A 17,387-nucleotide genomic window follows, 5' to 3' on the forward strand; every position below is an offset into this window, starting at 1 on the left:
ACAAACTGTTTGTCAAATGGCTGGGACTTCCAGAAAAGAGTTGGATCGATGCGAACGAAGTGATCTTGTAAGTACGTGGAACGTGGTGAAGCGTCTACCGGATCCGGAAAGTCAAACGAAGAAAAAGAACGGCGAGTTGCTTCCCGACAGCATCCGCTGTCTGATCGTAGGTCCTTCGGGGTGTGGGAAAACGACACTGCTCGTGGACAATTTTCTCCTCGCACCGAATTGGTTAAATTGGAAGAACAGGCACCTGTACGTGTTCTCGAAAAGTTTGGAGCAATCCAAATACCAGCAACTGATGAAACTGTACGATGGTCTGGACATTGCAACATTCGCCTCGGAAATAAAACCGCTCGACGATTGTCGCGAAAATTCAGTTGTTGTGCTCGACGACGCCATCCTGGAAAATCAAAATGAAATTCGCAACTTTTTCACGCAAGGTCGTCACAAAGGAATGGATTGCTTTTACCTAGCTCAAACGTTTTCCAAAATTCCAAAACAGTTAGTACGCGACAACGCTAATTTCATATGTTTGTTTCGTCAAGATCACACCAACCTCAAGCATGCGTACGATGACTACGTAGGCGGAGACATGAACTACAATCAATTTTCGGAACGCTGCTGCTCTACTTGCTGGAACGGTGACGATTTCGGATTCGCGACGATCGACATGACGAGGAAACCCAACGAGGGAAAATACAGAAACAAAATCAACGACTTTCTAAACGTTGCGACGTTGTGAGAAACGACGTATATAAATAACGTCATGACGAAACGAAAAATCGAAGACGAAAATCTCAAGCTTCGCGATTACCTCGCGAAACGCTTCAAAGGTTGGAAATCCGAGAATCGTGGATTTTACGAAGAGAAGAAACGTCAGGATCAACCTGTGATCGACGCCATCAGCGGTCTAGGTAAAGAAATTAAAAGTGTCACGGAACAAAATAAAAATTTGATTAATGAACTCGTACCGCTCGCAGCTAAAAGTTATGCTGTACCCACGCCCATTTCGAGCATTCCTTCGACACCGTTCGAACTGAAGGATGCACCGGCACGACGTCGAGCCATAGGCAGCACGTCTTCGGATAAAATCGAGTTGGGACCTTTGGCACGAGACTACCTGAGCACGGGGAAATTCGACAAGGATGAAGTGTTCGGATTGTATCCCAGCATGGAAACCAGCGAAGGCGGCGGTGTGGTGTGGAAGATTGGGAAATCGAAGGTGACCTTCGAAGGCAACGACATTAAAGTCAATTTAGGCGACAAGGATAGTTGGAACAGGTATCCGGGTACGGTGGGACTGTGGGAACTCGTCGCCAAAAAGCAGCCGAAAGATTACACCGACGAAGATTACCAAAGTTACAAGGAAATTCTGATCATGACGGATGCCTTGTACCAGAACAACGACGCCTCGCAGAATAGGGTGAAATCGAGCAGCGGCGAGAAGTACAGGAATCTCATCAAACCGATTTGGAACCAGGTCAAAACAGGCAGCGGAGTCAAACGCTACAACACGTTACCCAAAGAATTCGTTTGGGTGGACGACGTTAGGAAACTCGTGGACCGATTGTTGGTGATAGCCGGCGAAGAGAATGCAGGCAATCGTAATTTCTACAACGAGAAGGTTGGCATCGTGGACATGATCAGCACGAAACTTTCCAACTTCATCGTGAACGACGACAAGGGCATAGGTTACCTGATCAAAATCATCAACACGCTGCCTCCGAAATTTTGGAACGTGGCCGAAGGAAAGGGACTCGTGAACGACATCATCAACAAGTTACCTTTCGAGATGCATCTACCTGGCTACCAGTACTGCGGACCGGGTACCAAACTCGAGAAAAGATTGGAGAGAGGAGACAAGGGTGTGAATCCGTTGGACGCCGTATGCAAAGATCACGACATCGCCTACAACACCACGCAGACGGATCTGAATGCACGTCACGAAGCAGACAGAAAATTAGAGCGCGCAGCTTTCGAAAGGTTCGTGAGCAGAGACGCATCGCTGGGTGAACGGGTCGCCGCACTAGGCACCACCATCGCCATGAACACGAAACAAAAATTGGGGTGGGGTATATAAATAACATCCAGTAAAAAAAAAACTTGATATATAAATAACACACATCGTAAAAAAATAATCTTCGGTATATATAAATAACACACATCGTGAAAAAAAAAAACAATTAAATTTCTCTCTAACACTCTGACAACTGAAAAAATGAGCGATCTCCAAGCATTAAAACAAATGCTAAATTTGTCAGTCGAGTATGTAAAAATTCAGGAATTGGAAGTCGACAAACCTTACACGATAACTTCCGGTTCAATCGTTTCTACCCAGTATGGTCCCAAGGTACGCCTGTTGCTCAACGCACAATACAGTCTATTTTTACCAGATCGATACGCTAACATGTTATCCGACGAGAAGCTATCTATTTTAATCGAGAACAAAACTCGAATCGTGTACAAGGGGACAAAGGAACTTCTTGGCAAGAAAACGAAGCACGTAATAGAATTTGTGTAACGACTGCGAGGCCTTGAAAATATATAAATAACATACCGTAAAAAAAACTACACAAGAAAAAAATCTCAGAATATATATATAAATAACATACCGTGAAAATAACACATAGAGCGTCAACATGAAGCCCAAGGGTGTCGTGTACCAGATACCATACTCCAATCTGAAAAATCTAGGTGCCCTCGATGGGTTACTCACCAAGAAACAACGCGAGAAGAAACGTTCTTGCTTGTCGAAAGGACACGGAATGAAATTGCTGCTCAGCACACCTCAATTGAAAAGATTGCAGCGTTCGCGGAAACAGCAAAAGGTCGGAGGTTTCATATTCAGCATCCCGGCCATCCTAGCAGCATTGGGGGCCGTTGGAAGTTTGGCCGGCGGAAGTGCCGCCATCGCGAAAACCGTCATCGACTCGAAGAAGAACAAGGCGGAATTGGAAGAACAGAAACGTCACAACCTGGCCATGGAGAAGAAGGGGAAGGGCGTGATGAAAAAGTTTAAAAAAAAGAAACAGAAGCACTCACCAACCGAGACATTGAATCTCTGATCGAACCGTTACAAATCAAACACTTCAGAGGAGTTTTCATGTCCGACTCGTTACCTTCAACCGTCAAAAGAAGAGAATGCGGAGTAGTCAACTTGGACGGTCAAGAAAATCCAGGCACGCATTGGATATGTTACCACAAAAATGATGATAAAGCATTTGTTTTCGATTCTTTCGGAGGTGTTCCACCTACAAATTTAATTTATTATCTGAAAACGAGCAAAACCTCTATATACTACAACGACGAACGCATTCAAGATTTCGGAGACGTGAACTGCGGTCATCTCTGCCTCTCCGTGCTCGCGTTTCTCTCTAAAATAAATAACCCTACGATCGAGGATTTCCAGAAAGCATTGTGGAACCTCAAACAGCATCACTAGGATGGGCGTGTTCCATCTCACGAGCGAATCTTCAATCTTGAAACTCACGCTGCACGACGACATCGTCTATCCTAAATCCGTGGCTCTGCGTGCATTCTACAGCATGTACCTCATACCTAATGTTACGCAGCACAACAACAAAATTAGCGTCGGAAGCGAACACATCGTCGTCACGCCAGGACAATACAATCTTTCCACTTTGCAAGCTCAATTACCCAAAGGCACATACCTTTCTCAAAATTCGGTCACGCACAGAGTGGAAATCCTATCCGCGACGGACACCGTGGACCTGGGCACCATGGGAGAACTTTTAGGTTTCGAGAACGACACCAAACTCGAAGCTGGCATCAAGCACGTAGCAACCAACATTCCTAAATTCTTGGCCATAGAGACTCTGAACGTACACTGCAACGTGGCGGAAGGCATGATCACGAAATCTTCGGACGGATTATTAGGAAGTCACAAGCAGACGGGAATCATAGCCACTTTCAAACCAAGTTCCGAGTTCATGGAACCGATCATCTACACGCCCTCTTCGCCGATCTATTTTCCAGTATGTCGCAACCGCATAGACGACATAGAGTTGGTGGTGACGAACGAGAAAGGAGACGTGGTGGATTTCGCAGGTGCCACTACGACGGCCATCGTGGAGATCAACGTATAATAAATAACCATACATGTAAAATGGAGCAAATCGAAAGTTACGAATTGCAATCTTTCCCTCCCAACCGTCGCACGTTCGCCAATCTGAACGAAGCGAACAGGGAGATCGAATACGACGTGGACGTAGGCGACGGGTTTATTCATCCTCACAGAGCGGACCTCTACCTTCAATTCGACGTGGTGAAGAAAGAAAGCGGAGACGCGTTTCCTGCAGCAGCAAACTTGATACTCGTGGACAACTTCGTGCCTCACCTGTTCTCGCAGGTGGAGGTGAGGAAACACAACACCGTCATCGACAGAATAGATTATCCAGGCATCACGTCGACGGCAGTGGGAACGTTGAAATTATCCAAAACGGACGCAGCGTACTACCAGGCCGGGGGATTCGAAGCCGGAACCAAAATATCGACGAAAAGTCACACGGTGCTCTTTCCCATGCGTCTGCTGCCTGGTTTCTTCTCGGACTACAAGGAGATCATGTGGAAGGGAGGACTGAGGATCACGTTTCGAAGAGCGGCCAACGACAACGACGCACTGATGCGATACGCTACTTTGGGTCCGGACGGCACCACGCCGATAGCCAACACTTTACCCGAAGCGGCGAAATGCGTCATCCGGAGCATGGAATTGAGAATGCCGGTGGTGGAATACGAAACGAACTACGCCCTCAAGTACAAAGCGGAGATCTTGAAAAGTCCGCAGGTGCCGATTCACTTTCACGGTTACCAGTGCGTGCAGAAGATGGCGTCGGGAAGTCACATGGAATTCGACGTGACGACGCAGTTCAACAACATACAGTTCGACATGCCAGATTTCGTCGTAGTGCTTTTTCAGACCGGACGCGATAACGATCAGGAAAAAGATTCCAGCAAGTTCGACGACTGCAAGATCAAGAACGTTTACCTCAAAAATGGACGCAACGAAGTGTTCCCGCGCGAGAATTACAACCTCGACGTGACCAAAAACGATTACCTCAAACTTTACGAAGCTTACACGGCTTACAAACGCGTGACCGAGGGAAGCGTGGACGTGTACTACGCGCCCAGCGAATTCAAAGCACGGAGACCCATGACCGTCATCAACACATCTAAGAGGAAGAAGGTTGTGGTCAACGATCGTACCAACATCAAGATTGTATGCGAGTTCCACGATGCCTTGCCTGCAGATACTCTGTGCAGTGTCATTCTTATTGCAGAGAAAACATTTGTGTATGACGTCAAGAATGAAAGAGTGACTGAACAGTTTTAAATAAATAAAAAAAAATAGCACACAATAAGAAATGTGGAATTTTATATATATAAGTACAAATTGCAATTAGCAGTTTCCAGAAGTTTAATTTTGCTGTGCCATGCATGCATGTAATCGAGGAAGTGGAAGTAAATTAAAATTGTTTTTTTTTCGCATTGCCTATTACTTTTTGTTGCACTCTGGGCAGGCCTTACTAGTTTGGAGGCGATAGTGGCCCCACGGAAGTGTATGGACCCCACATTCAAGAATACACCTCTTGTCGTCGTGTGCATCCAGAGCAACTTTCCTGACAATATTAGTTGTAAGCACATGATCGACGCTTTGGATACGATGCTCTTTTTGTAGAATGGGCGATTTTGTTCTGAGGCACTCGAGGTAATCCTCAAACTTGAGGTGCTCCCGAACCACTTGCCTGCTTACACCCTTTGCCTTTTTTGTTACTGAACCCTCAGCCCGGATCGCATAGGCTTTGGCACGAAGTCCAGCAAACTCCACAATCACATCCCCGTCTTTCTCGTCCTTGAGTTTGCCGGGTATTTTTTTGTTCCGGGGCAGAATTCCATACCGGTTTAGCTGGGGATAGCCCGATGTGTCGAAGAGCTTGACAAGAGCTGGAACTTTGGCTATATCACCATATGCATCGGCCGTGCGAACATGGTACACCAAGCTGTCCGTGTCTGTGTAGAGGAGCGAGATATTGTGATTGTAGTGTGCACGTAGTATGCCGTAATATGTCTCGAACATGCACAACTTGCTCAGATCCAAAACTGCAGCTCCCACATAGATGGGCTTGTTGAGTAGCACCTTGCCCCGGTTCATGTGAATCAGAGACATCTGTTCGTTGTAAATTGTTCGAGACCTAAACAGCGGGCTTGCAACAAGTCGACGACACTGTGTTTTCTTCGTCACCAACCTCACATCAACGCGATTTCGCACATTCTCCATGGTCTTCCCAAATACCGCATTGTTCATTAATTTGAAAAAATCGCGATCAAGTTCCGAAGTGGCATCAGTGCGATGTTTGGTGTTCAGTTCGATGTACGGCTTCAACCATGGAGACTGCCTGAACAAGAGCACGCCGTAAACTGCTTTGACCGAGACCCCTTGCTGCATTAACCACTGGAGGTTCCGGTAGTGTAGCACATAACGCTTTTTGGGCTCCAAGTCCATGACGAGCTTCGGTTGATCCGAGCCAGGTGGGCACTTCAATTCCGGAGCAGGCGAAAGGTCACAGAATGTATCCTGCAGCTTCTCGGGGAAGTCGAGGTCCACCTCGGCAAAAAACCCAAACTCGTCGCACTCTTTTTCGATGTCGAAGTTGGAGGGGTCAGCCCACTCAAACTGTCCTGTTGGGAGTGGCTGCATCATGGAGTGCCCGTAAAGATTATTCACGTCAGTGTACATGATGTAGCTTGATGGTTGGGAGGGGTCGTAACCAGTGGCCATGTGGGGATTGTTGGCGTGTGCGAAGCGTTGCGACACTTGGACCATGCCGCCCCGGATAGCTCTCTCGATGAAAAGCATGATATCATTATCGGTGATAAGTGAAAGTTTAACTTTAGTCAGCAGGAGCATGGCCGACCATGCCAGTCCAGGAAGGCTGTAAAAATATACAGGGTCCAGGTTGTAAATGTTTATCGCAGTCGCCCGAAACGCCTGGAACACATCGGCAAGAAGCGTCACATCAAGCTTCAGGTATGCATCGTGGTAATCACCGAAAGTTCGGCAACCCAACTCGACCCACATAGACTGAGCATGCTTGTACTCCTCGTCGGTAATACCAGAACCTCTCAGCTGGCTGTAGAACTTATCCTGGGGAGGCAGCAACTCTTCTTCGAACTTGGAAGGGTCTGTGACGTATTCGTAGGGGTAGACCCCTTTACGTCTGATGAGTGCGACATCTAAGTTCGGGAAACTTGATGTGGTAATGGCTAGTTGGTCGTCTCTGAGCTTCCCAGCAAGAGCATCGAGGCTTGCCTGGAGGAACCTCAGAGAGTCGAGGAACCGAAGCTCGATGCTCTTGCTTGAGTTGGGGATCGGCACCCACTTGCTGATGCTAATATAACGCTCCTCGTTCTGCGCCAGGACATTGATTCTCGCATTGTCGTACCCTAGATGTGTAACCAAGTGATGGAAATCATATCCCGAGCCATTGTGAAAAAAGACCGGTATGAAGCGCGGGTCCCTGGCTCTCAAGTTACATCTGTTGCACCACGGGCCAATGTAGCTTCCGGTCCCATAATGGTCATGGTGGTGGACCTTTTTGTTATCGTCAGTGAAGACCGAGTTGCAAACAGGACAATTTAGAGCCATTTCGTGCTGATGCTTGTTTTTGGGAGACAGAGGCAGCATGGGCTTGGGGGCCAACAGCACCTTCCCTATCTTGATGGCTTCCTGTTGCATTCTCTCCAGGAAGTGTTTGGCCGGGTCGGGACCGCGATACACATAGGGCTCGGAGGCAATATGTTGGTCTCGCCACACCACAACATAGGAGTAACTCGAGGCCTCGTGGATTTGGAAAGGAATGGTAGAGGATGTTTCGGGGTTGGGCTCGCAGTTAGACAGAGGTTGAAGAAAGGCCTCGAAGTCTGCTACAATATAGGCAGGATGCTTCACCATAGCACTGTGCATGCGAAAGCACTCTACTGCACCAGGTTCGGGCAGGATAATTCGTGCAGGCTCGTTGGTACCACAGTAGAACATGTGGCGAGCTAGCTTCTCAGCAGCAATGTTGGGACCTCTGATGCGCCGGTAACCCTGCTGTTCTCGATTATTAAATGTAGCCAAGCACCTGCGACACACCTCGACGTGGCGACTATCACTGCTCCGTTGGGTCGAAACAAGCCGAGAGAGGGAACGGATAAGGGTGTAATGGTGATGGGTCTCGTCCTTGATGAGCAGGAGGTTGATTTCTCGTACCTCGTTGTTGTTGCTCACGTTGCTCACCCGGATGGGGTGGACCTCATTTTCGTTCTCGGTGAGACCGTAAACATTAATGGCTAATTGTAGGCCCAACAAGTCACGAGCACGAACCTCAAACTTGCGAATATGCGAGACTTCTACAGGGTAGGCAATCCCGGCCATTGCATCCTCCAGTTCCGACTCATACTGCGTGTAGTGGTTAACACGGCGTGGACTGTTTTTCCAGTGAACAGGGTGCAATGCTGCCAGCACCGACCAGAGGAAGCATTTGGTGTCTTTGTTCTGAATATTGAGAACAGCTTTCCTTGCTTCAACCTCGGGTGGCAGGGCAATATAGCTAGACCCTGCCAGTGGCAGGAACTTGCTAAGCGTCAGACAAAGTTCGTGGGGGTCGCCACACAGCGAACCGCCCGAGCCTTTAGCCTGATGCTCCTCGTGCTTTGCCACAAACTCCTCGACAAACTTGTCGTAGATGCTGTCGAGGTCAGTGATATCTGCCTGATGCAGTGTTTTTGCTTTTGTCGCATGGAAGAATTTATATATTTCATCAGATGGTTTCTTATACTTGCAGCATAGCACAGCATAGAATTTAGTGGAGTATGTAGCCAATGCATCGTTGAGGATGGATATTATCTTAGCTCGCTCGCTCTCCAGAAAACTACGCACATCGCATGAGCTGTCTGATGTTATGTTAAAGTCTTCTAATAAATGCTCAAACGCAAATCGGTCTGCTTTCTTCGCCAGCTTGACGCGTTTGGCAGGTGGCGATGCATTGAGGGAGGTTACTTCTACCTTTCGCTTGGAAGGTTGCGGTAGAGATGTTCCAGTGCTCTTGCAAGTAAGCTGGTGTCGCTTGAAGTTGTCAATAGAAATATTTTTTCCACACTTAGAGCACAGTTTGGTTGCACATATTCGCTTTCCCGGCACACAAGTACGACAGTGCCTTTGAAAATGTTGACTTGACACACCAATTTGGCACGTAGGGCAATTTTTTACAGAACGCATAATGCAGAGATTTTTTGGGGGTATGTTATTTAATACCAAATGCTGTGCAATGCAAAATATAATTGCTCACTTTTTTTTTAACTATTTTCTATGATCTTATTTGGGTTTTTTTTCGCCAAATTATATGCTTCTAGTCTCCTATACAATACAATATACGTACAATATTGTCAACAGTATTATATTTCAGCAGGTCGCTTGTCCCCTAAACACTACAGCTCACAGGTCGGGAAAATCTGACATGAAAGCAGATAATACGCTTATGCCTTATTTATATATAATTTTCACGGGGCGTACAATATTGTCAACAGTATTATATTTGAGCGGGCCGCTTGTCACCTAAACACTACAGCTCACAGGTCGGGAAAATCTGACATGAAAGCAGATAATACGCTTATGCCTTATTTATATATAATTTTCACGGGGCGTTCAATATTGTCAACGGTATTATATTTGAGCGCGTCGCTTGTCACCTAAACACTACAGCTCACAGGTCGGGAAAATCTGACATGAAAGCAGATAATACGCTTATGCCTTATTTATATGTAATTTTCACGGGGCGTTCAATATTGTCAACGGTATTATATTTGAGCGCGTCGCTTGTCACCTAAACACTACAGCTCACAGGTCGGGAAAATCTGACATGAAAGCAGATAATACGTTTATGCCTTATTTATATATAATTTTCACGGGGCGTTCAATATTGTCAACGGTATTATATTTGAGCGCGTCGCTTGTCACCTAAACACTACAGCTCACAGGTCGGGAAAATCTGACATGAAAGCAGATAATACGCTTATGCCTTATTTATATATAATTTTCACGGGGCGTTCAATATTGTCAACGGTATTATATTTGAGCGCGTCGCTTGTCACCTAAACACTACAGCTCACAGGTCGGGAAAATCTGACATGAAAGCAGATAATACGTTTATGCCTTATTTATATATAATTTTCACGGGGCGTTCAATATTGTCAACGGTATTATATTTGAGCGCGTCGCTTGTCACCTAAACACTACAGCTCACAGGTCGGGAAAATCTGACATGAAAGCAGATAATACGCTTATGCCTTATTTATATATAATTTTCACGGGGCGTACAATATTGTCAACAGTATTATATTTGAGCGGGCCGCTTGTCACCTAAACACTACAGCTCACAGGTCGGGAAAATCTGACATGAAAGCAGATAATACGCTTATACCTTATTTATATATAATTTTCACGGGGCGTTCAATATTGTCAACGGTATTATATTTGAGCGCGTCGCTTGTCACCTAAACACTACAGCTCACAGGTTGGGAAAATCTGACATGAAAGCAGATAATACGCTTATGCCTTATTTATATGTAATTTTCACGGGGCGTACAATATTGTCAACGGTATTATATTTGAGCGGGCCGCTTGTCACCTAAACACTACAGCTCACAGGTCGGGAAAATCTGACATGAAAGCAGATAATACGCTTATGCCTTATTTATATATAATTTTCACGGGGCGTACAATATTGTTAAGAGCGTTAGTTTTTGTAGAGCTCTCTTTTTCCATCTTTCCTCTATACAGTAAAGTTGTAGAAGACACAATTAGCTAACCTAGCATACAACATACCTTCCTAATTAATATAGATATTGTCACACATTCCTCTTATTTTATACTGTTGTAAATGGAAAAGATTATGTACGGTAAATGTTTTGTACATTATAGGGAAAAAATGCAAAATATCCCCCAATTTTAATTCGATCCACCTCTGAATCGAATTTTTACATATTCTCACGCCGCCACATATTGTCCTATTTGCTTCTTTTACTTGCCTTGCTTAATTAACTCTCGCTAATTAGCATTTTTTTGGAAGAAGTCAACTAGAACAACATATGGCGGTATGAGAAATATGCAAATCAAAGAACATTTTAGCAATATATGGGCCCTAGCAATTAGCTTCGTCGACTAAGAGTACTCCTTCAAACATCTTCAGCTAGATCGTATTACTACGCGAGGACGTTTAAAATTTTTGGGTGTTGAAAAAGTTTGACGCTACTTTTTATTTCTATTGTTTGCTAATAGATGGCGCTAATAGTACCCCCTCCCCTGCCCTCTCCCCTCTTCTCCTCTGCTGTATGACAAATAGCACAAACATAAAAATCAAGATTTTGGAGAGCAAAACATAAAATTTGCATGCATCTGATATCGAACCGGGAACTTTTATCTTTCGGGGAGTCAACATTATTTTTTTACTCAGTCGTCATATAACATTGAACACACGCAAAGATTCACATGTGCTTTTATTATTTTGTGTTCGGTAAGTACAAGTATAATCTTACATAAATTATTGTTTAATTTAATAAATTGTAAACTCAAAACCTGCTAAACTAACACTCCTTCTGTATTTCATTAAACTATTGAAAGCGAATGTTGCGTGCATGCGGAAATAACACAGAAAAAAAAACCGGATGGAAGCAATTTAAAATCACTGGGGCAAGGTCAGTATTACGAGAGCGTAAAAAAACATGTGCTTCCATTCAACTTCGAAAAATAAGAATGAATGTGTGCATACAGAACACATATGCTTTCTTTCACAATTGTAAAATCATATAAATTGTACACGAAGTAAGTTGCGGGAAGGCTCTCTCAATTAGGTACAAGTATTGTACAATTAGGTACAAATTGTTGTACAATTATTTTCCCCAGTTGCCCAGTTGGAGTTGGGGGCATAACACTGGTATTATTTGTAATCACAGTGCTTACTCATGTATTTTGTTTAATATTTTATTTCAAATTCACTGTCAGAAACTAGTGTTGTTAGTTTCTGCATGTAGGTTTATTTACTCTGTTGGTTGTCACTGTCAAGTTTTTAGTATTCGTACAGCATAAAAAGCTATAACCCCCCCTCTCAAAATATATACATTGTATACGCCAAGATGCCCAATAGCCTGGCAACACATCATGAAAAAACATGCCAAGAGAACCCAGTGGGTTTATAAGTCAGTGCTGCCAATTCCTATTTGTAGGTTAGCTTAGCCAGTGAAAAATCATATAGTAGAATTTTCTTCGGATGGGTAGGTAACACCAACGAGCCTCAAACAAAACATCCAATAAAATTGCCAGATGTAAACAGAGGGCAATAGACCCCCCTCATAAAAGGCTACAGTAAACCCACAGTGTCGCCAACACTAGGCCCCCAACAGTGTTGCCAGACATAAAAAATACATGGACCCCTCAGGTTTTTTGATGAAAATTTACAGTGAAAAACCCAGTAGGTTAACAACACTGTCAATCTACGGTAGTGTTGCCAGATGCAAACAGAAAGCAATAAACCCCCCCCCTCATAAAAAGCTACAGTAAACCCACAGTGTTGCCAACTCTGCCCTCAAAATGTACATCATAAAAAGCTACGACGAGCGTCATAATCTTGGTGATTTTTTCGGGTAAGGAGTTGGCAACACATGCCTTACGAGAGAAATCCATTAAGGCGATCGAGCTCCAAATGATGGTTCGAGCTCCAAATGATGACTGGGTACCGGGCCACTAGGTCTACTTTCATTGTCCTGGGATCTTATTTCAATTTCGAACAAATAATCGTATTAGCAAGAAAATCTCATCTTATCTTATCTTAATACAGTACGATGACTATATAAATACACATTCATTAATAATATTCGTCATTTTTAAAAATGTCTAAATTTTAAAATTATTTTATCGTTTCATGTAGTACCTAGCATAGTTTCATGTTAAGGATAGTATTGCATGAACGGTTGAAAAATGTAAAAATAGACCAGTACATTCTGATCACGCATCGCTTCCGTCACTATTTTGACTACATAATAGCTGAATATATTATATATATTGTGTAACTAACTTTTCGATTTTACTTTTATGAGGTATGTTACAATCTCAGGATAATTCACGAGCAGTTTTCCCCATTGGGAATTTTTTCAAATACTACACTGTACAATCATGCACACATTTCCACGCTTCACACTGCTTCACTAAATACAAAAAAGTATGTTTTCATTCGTGTAACATTCATTTTATCATCAGTGGCAATAGAAAGAATCTAGTCATGTTTTTATGCACAAACACAACAGTAGCGTTTCCTCGAACGAACACATTATCATTACATCTAAAGCACGACAATATGAGATTTTCTTGAATGATTAAAGAATAACTTACCATTATGACAAAACTTGAAGACTTGTAACACTTCTATATAACACCAATTTAAACACTTGCAATTCGTACAGGCCGCAATCTCTTTCCGTCGTCGCGTGCTCAGCTGGTATCCCGGAAACTAGACAACAAAAGACGATCTTCATTTTATGTCATTGTGGCTCACAGACATGAATGCACGGCGTTTAGTTACCAGTCCATAGTTAGAGATCGGTTAGTTCATCGAACTCATGGTACCTTTGTCGAACTATCCAGCCTAACTATTGCCTATTTTTGGGGGAGCAAGAAAAGGTTTATAGTATCCTTGCCTTGACTCATCTCACCCAACAAGTCAATAGGTGCCGGAACTTGCCCCGAGTAGATATTTTCCTGGAGATGAGGCTTGCTCGAAAAAGGTTTATAGTAGACATGAATGCACAAACTGCCATTGATGGGTGACAAAATCGTCTACTATTCTGTCGATAGGATCAAGAAAAAAATAATTTGTTCACTGTGAATGTCGCCAGAAATAAAAATAGCAATGAATTAGACGAATCCTTAAGCTAAAAAATTCCTCTTTACAAGTGTCTCAGGAATAATAATAATAGTAATAATAATAATGTTTAAATTAAAATAATTATATTAAATCAAATTAATACTAATTACAATACATAAATTAATATTATATTATTATTACACGAAAAGGTAAAAACACTGTATAAGAATAGAGATATAACAGCGCATATTCATTACGCAGCTTACCAGTGGTTAAGATCGGAATAACTTACATAAAAACAAGTGCCCTGGCAATCAAATTAATGTCAAATAGATCAATAACTGAAGATTTATCGAATAACAAACATGTTGTTCCATGTAGTTGGAGAAAAGTAAGTTTCTGATTAAAATTTTATGCATATTATTTTGAGTAGTAGTGTACAGTGGGATCCATGAGTATTATCGTGCAAATTGTCCATGACTATTTTCATTAAAATTTCTCTTACATCCTATATGTTTTTAAGCGATGGATTTTTATGTATGATGTTGCAGAAGTTGTCAACAGCTTGTTTTGAGTTTTCTTTTAATTCTTGAAGCTCTTATTAGGTCAAATAAAGTGCGTGAACATAGTGATGGACAATTTGCAGGGTAATACTCATGGATCCCACTGTACATAAACCTTCGTAATGCCATTCAAAGCCGTATGATCCCAATATAATCCTTGCCTTCTAAAAAGTTCAGAGGAAATTAATAACCATCGATTATGCAACAAATGCTAATGTTTTCATTACTTAATTTTAGTACACCCCCCCCCCCCCCCAAATACGTCCTTCCTGTCCTTTAAAGCTGTATGATCCCAATATAAATCCTTGTCTTCCAATAAGTTCAGAGGAAATTATACAACAAATGCTAAACGAGTATATTTTCATTATGTAATTTACATACTTAGTAAGTCTTTCGGGTGGGGAGGGGGGGTCCGGACCCCCTAAATACGTCCTTTTCGTTCTTCAAAGCCGTATGATCCCAATATAATCCTTGTCTTACAATAAGTTCAGAGAAAATTATATATATTACATGAAACCTTTTTTCTCACGTCCAATGTTTGATGGCGTTATATAGATCTTGTACAGTGGCAACCATGAGCAGGGGCGGCCGGTCATAAGGACGATACGGACGCCGCACTGCCGTGTGCAACCACAAATGAACAAACATTACATTAACATTTATATGTTAGCTTTTACATTGTCTGAATTGCAAATATTCCATTGCTCTTAGATCGTTGGTTAGTCGGTTCTGTATTCATTCTTCCGTGACAATTGCAAAGTTTGCACGCCACCGTGAGGGCAAATACGGAACTTCGAGAGAAATCTGGCGGGGCGCCGTCCTCCCACTTTACGAGACGTAGAGCATTCTCAGGCGCGGCCGCGAGGGGTAAGAGGCGAGGGAACTGTGGAATAACACGCGCGGGATCTCTGGCTGGGAGGACGGAGGGTTTGTCGTCCGAAACCCACCCCCTAGGCGAAACTGGCCCTCTCTCCGGAGAACGGTAAACAATGAAGAGTTGCCAGAAGCAATGAACATAAGAAAGAAAATTACCAACCGTTGAAAAAAAATATTCTGTATTCCATAATCTTATTCACTTAAGACATAAGAGTAGAGCAATAAATAACGCAATTTCCAACGAGGAAAGAAAACGTCGATAACTGGAAAAGTACAGACTCTTGCTTGATTTTTGTTATTTACCGTCGCTTTCTGCTACTTTTCGGTAATCACGACGATGAGGATGAGTGATGATATAATGACATTGATGGAGGGACACTCGCAAAGAACACACATACCCATGCCGGGATTCGAACCCAGGAGCCGTGGCTTTGTAATACGGTATGCTAGCCATGGAAGTCGGCTATATATTCTTGTTACACGCAAAATTATCGTATATATGCGTTGTATTTTTTCTGAGTTTAGTGAAAAGTACATTTGGATTACAATGATGTGGAGTACATCATGAAGATTTAAATACATGTTTTGATTAGCACGTTTGAAAAAATTCCTGATAATGTGACAAAGTTCTCCAATTTATTTTCAAGGCGGATGTTAAATAAATTAGAAACTCGTCATCTAAACTCACCAAGAGCCGCTACAGGAACCTGTGAACTACAAATTTCTTAAAATTTGGCAAAATTGTCTGGCAACCCCGAAGCAATAAAACTACCGGATGGGAAGACGATAGTATTGACACTTGTTGTTTCTTCGTTTTCCATGGAAAAGTGAAGCCTTTTCGGTAGTTGTGTGCTGTAGTTGTGCATTTGTCACGATGAACAGTGTGGAGAAATTGTTGGTGCGAAATTTTTCTACCAGAAGTCTAGAAGTCTGGATGAAAAAATAAACATAAAAAACCTAGTCCGAATTTGAATATAGAACAAGTGTCAAAGAAGGGAGGTCGTGAGTTCACTCGCAAATTTCGCGTTGAAGGACAGAAGGATGAATTTCAGTTAACAAGCATGTCTGAAGATTTCTGGTAAGTTTGAAGTTTTTACTAGAGCTTCTGGTAACGCAGATATCACCTTTCCAGTGAGATATATATTTTGGTGCCCTATTTCACATATCAATTAGTCATGTTGGACAGGAGACATTTTCTGTGTAACTTTTTACTAGAAATTTTCACGATCAATGCACGTAAATATTCGTCATTGTGCTTATCAAGTTGTGTAAAAATTAATATACCTTCTTCTGAATTTTCCCCTCTGTTAAACGACTAAATCTCGTTTTAAATTAATAATTATTTAACAGTAATGCGAAGAAGATGGAAGAAGAAATAGAATTCTAACAGATAGAATTCTATTTCTTCTCCCATCTTCTTCGCATTACTGTTAAATAATTATTAATTTAAAACGTGTAAAACATGATATTCGGTAAACACGAACGTATCAATTTCTTATCACGTTGGCTGTTATACGAAATTCATCATTTAAACTCACATTACTAGTAGAGCAAATTTGTGCCGGCCCCCGTGGCGGAGTGGTTAGCACATCGCGCTACGACGCCAGGGGTCCCGTGTTCGAATCCCGGCCTGGGCATGGATTTTGTGAGTGTCCATTCATCAATTTCATCATGTCACTCATCCCCATCTTCGCAAATTAGCCAAATGTGGCACAAAAGGCGAAGTAAAATAAAGCAAATTTGTGAGCTATCGCCCCTCCACTTTGGATCACCACGAGCCGCCACTGTCCATGAGTATTACTGTGCAAATTGTCCACGACTATTTTTATTAATTTTTATCTTGCATCCTGTGTGTTTCTAAGCGACAGATTTTTATGTATGCTGGTGCAGAAGTTGCCTGCAGCTTGTTTTGAGTTTTCTTTTAATTTTTGAAGCTCTTATTGGGTCAAATAAAATGCACGAAGATGGTGATGGACAATTTGCAGGGTAATACTCATGGATCCCACTGTACAGTCAACGGCAAAGATAG

General features: G+C 42.8%; 1 protein-coding gene across 1 annotated transcript in view; it reads right to left on the reverse strand.

Annotated features, from left to right (window-relative positions):
• The window catches only part of LOC145998008 (tubulin alpha-1 chain-like), a 36,126-nt gene extending 22,564 nt beyond the window's left edge, over positions 1-13,562 (reverse strand). Inside the window, exon 1 of the mRNA XM_083134662.1 lies at positions 13,448-13,562. Coding sequence (XP_082990788.1) covers positions 13,448-13,450 — 3 coding nt within the window. The 5' untranslated portion in view covers positions 13,451-13,562. The remainder of the gene's footprint in view (positions 1-13,447) is intronic.
• Between the last annotated feature and the right edge of the window lie 3,825 nt (positions 13,563-17,387).

Source organism: Lepisma saccharinum, chromosome 1 (assembly GCF_977018435.1).
Source record: "Lepisma saccharinum chromosome 1, izLepSacc3.1, whole genome shotgun sequence".
In the NCBI taxonomy this organism is placed as follows: Eukaryota; Metazoa; Arthropoda; class Insecta; order Zygentoma; family Lepismatidae; genus Lepisma; species Lepisma saccharinum.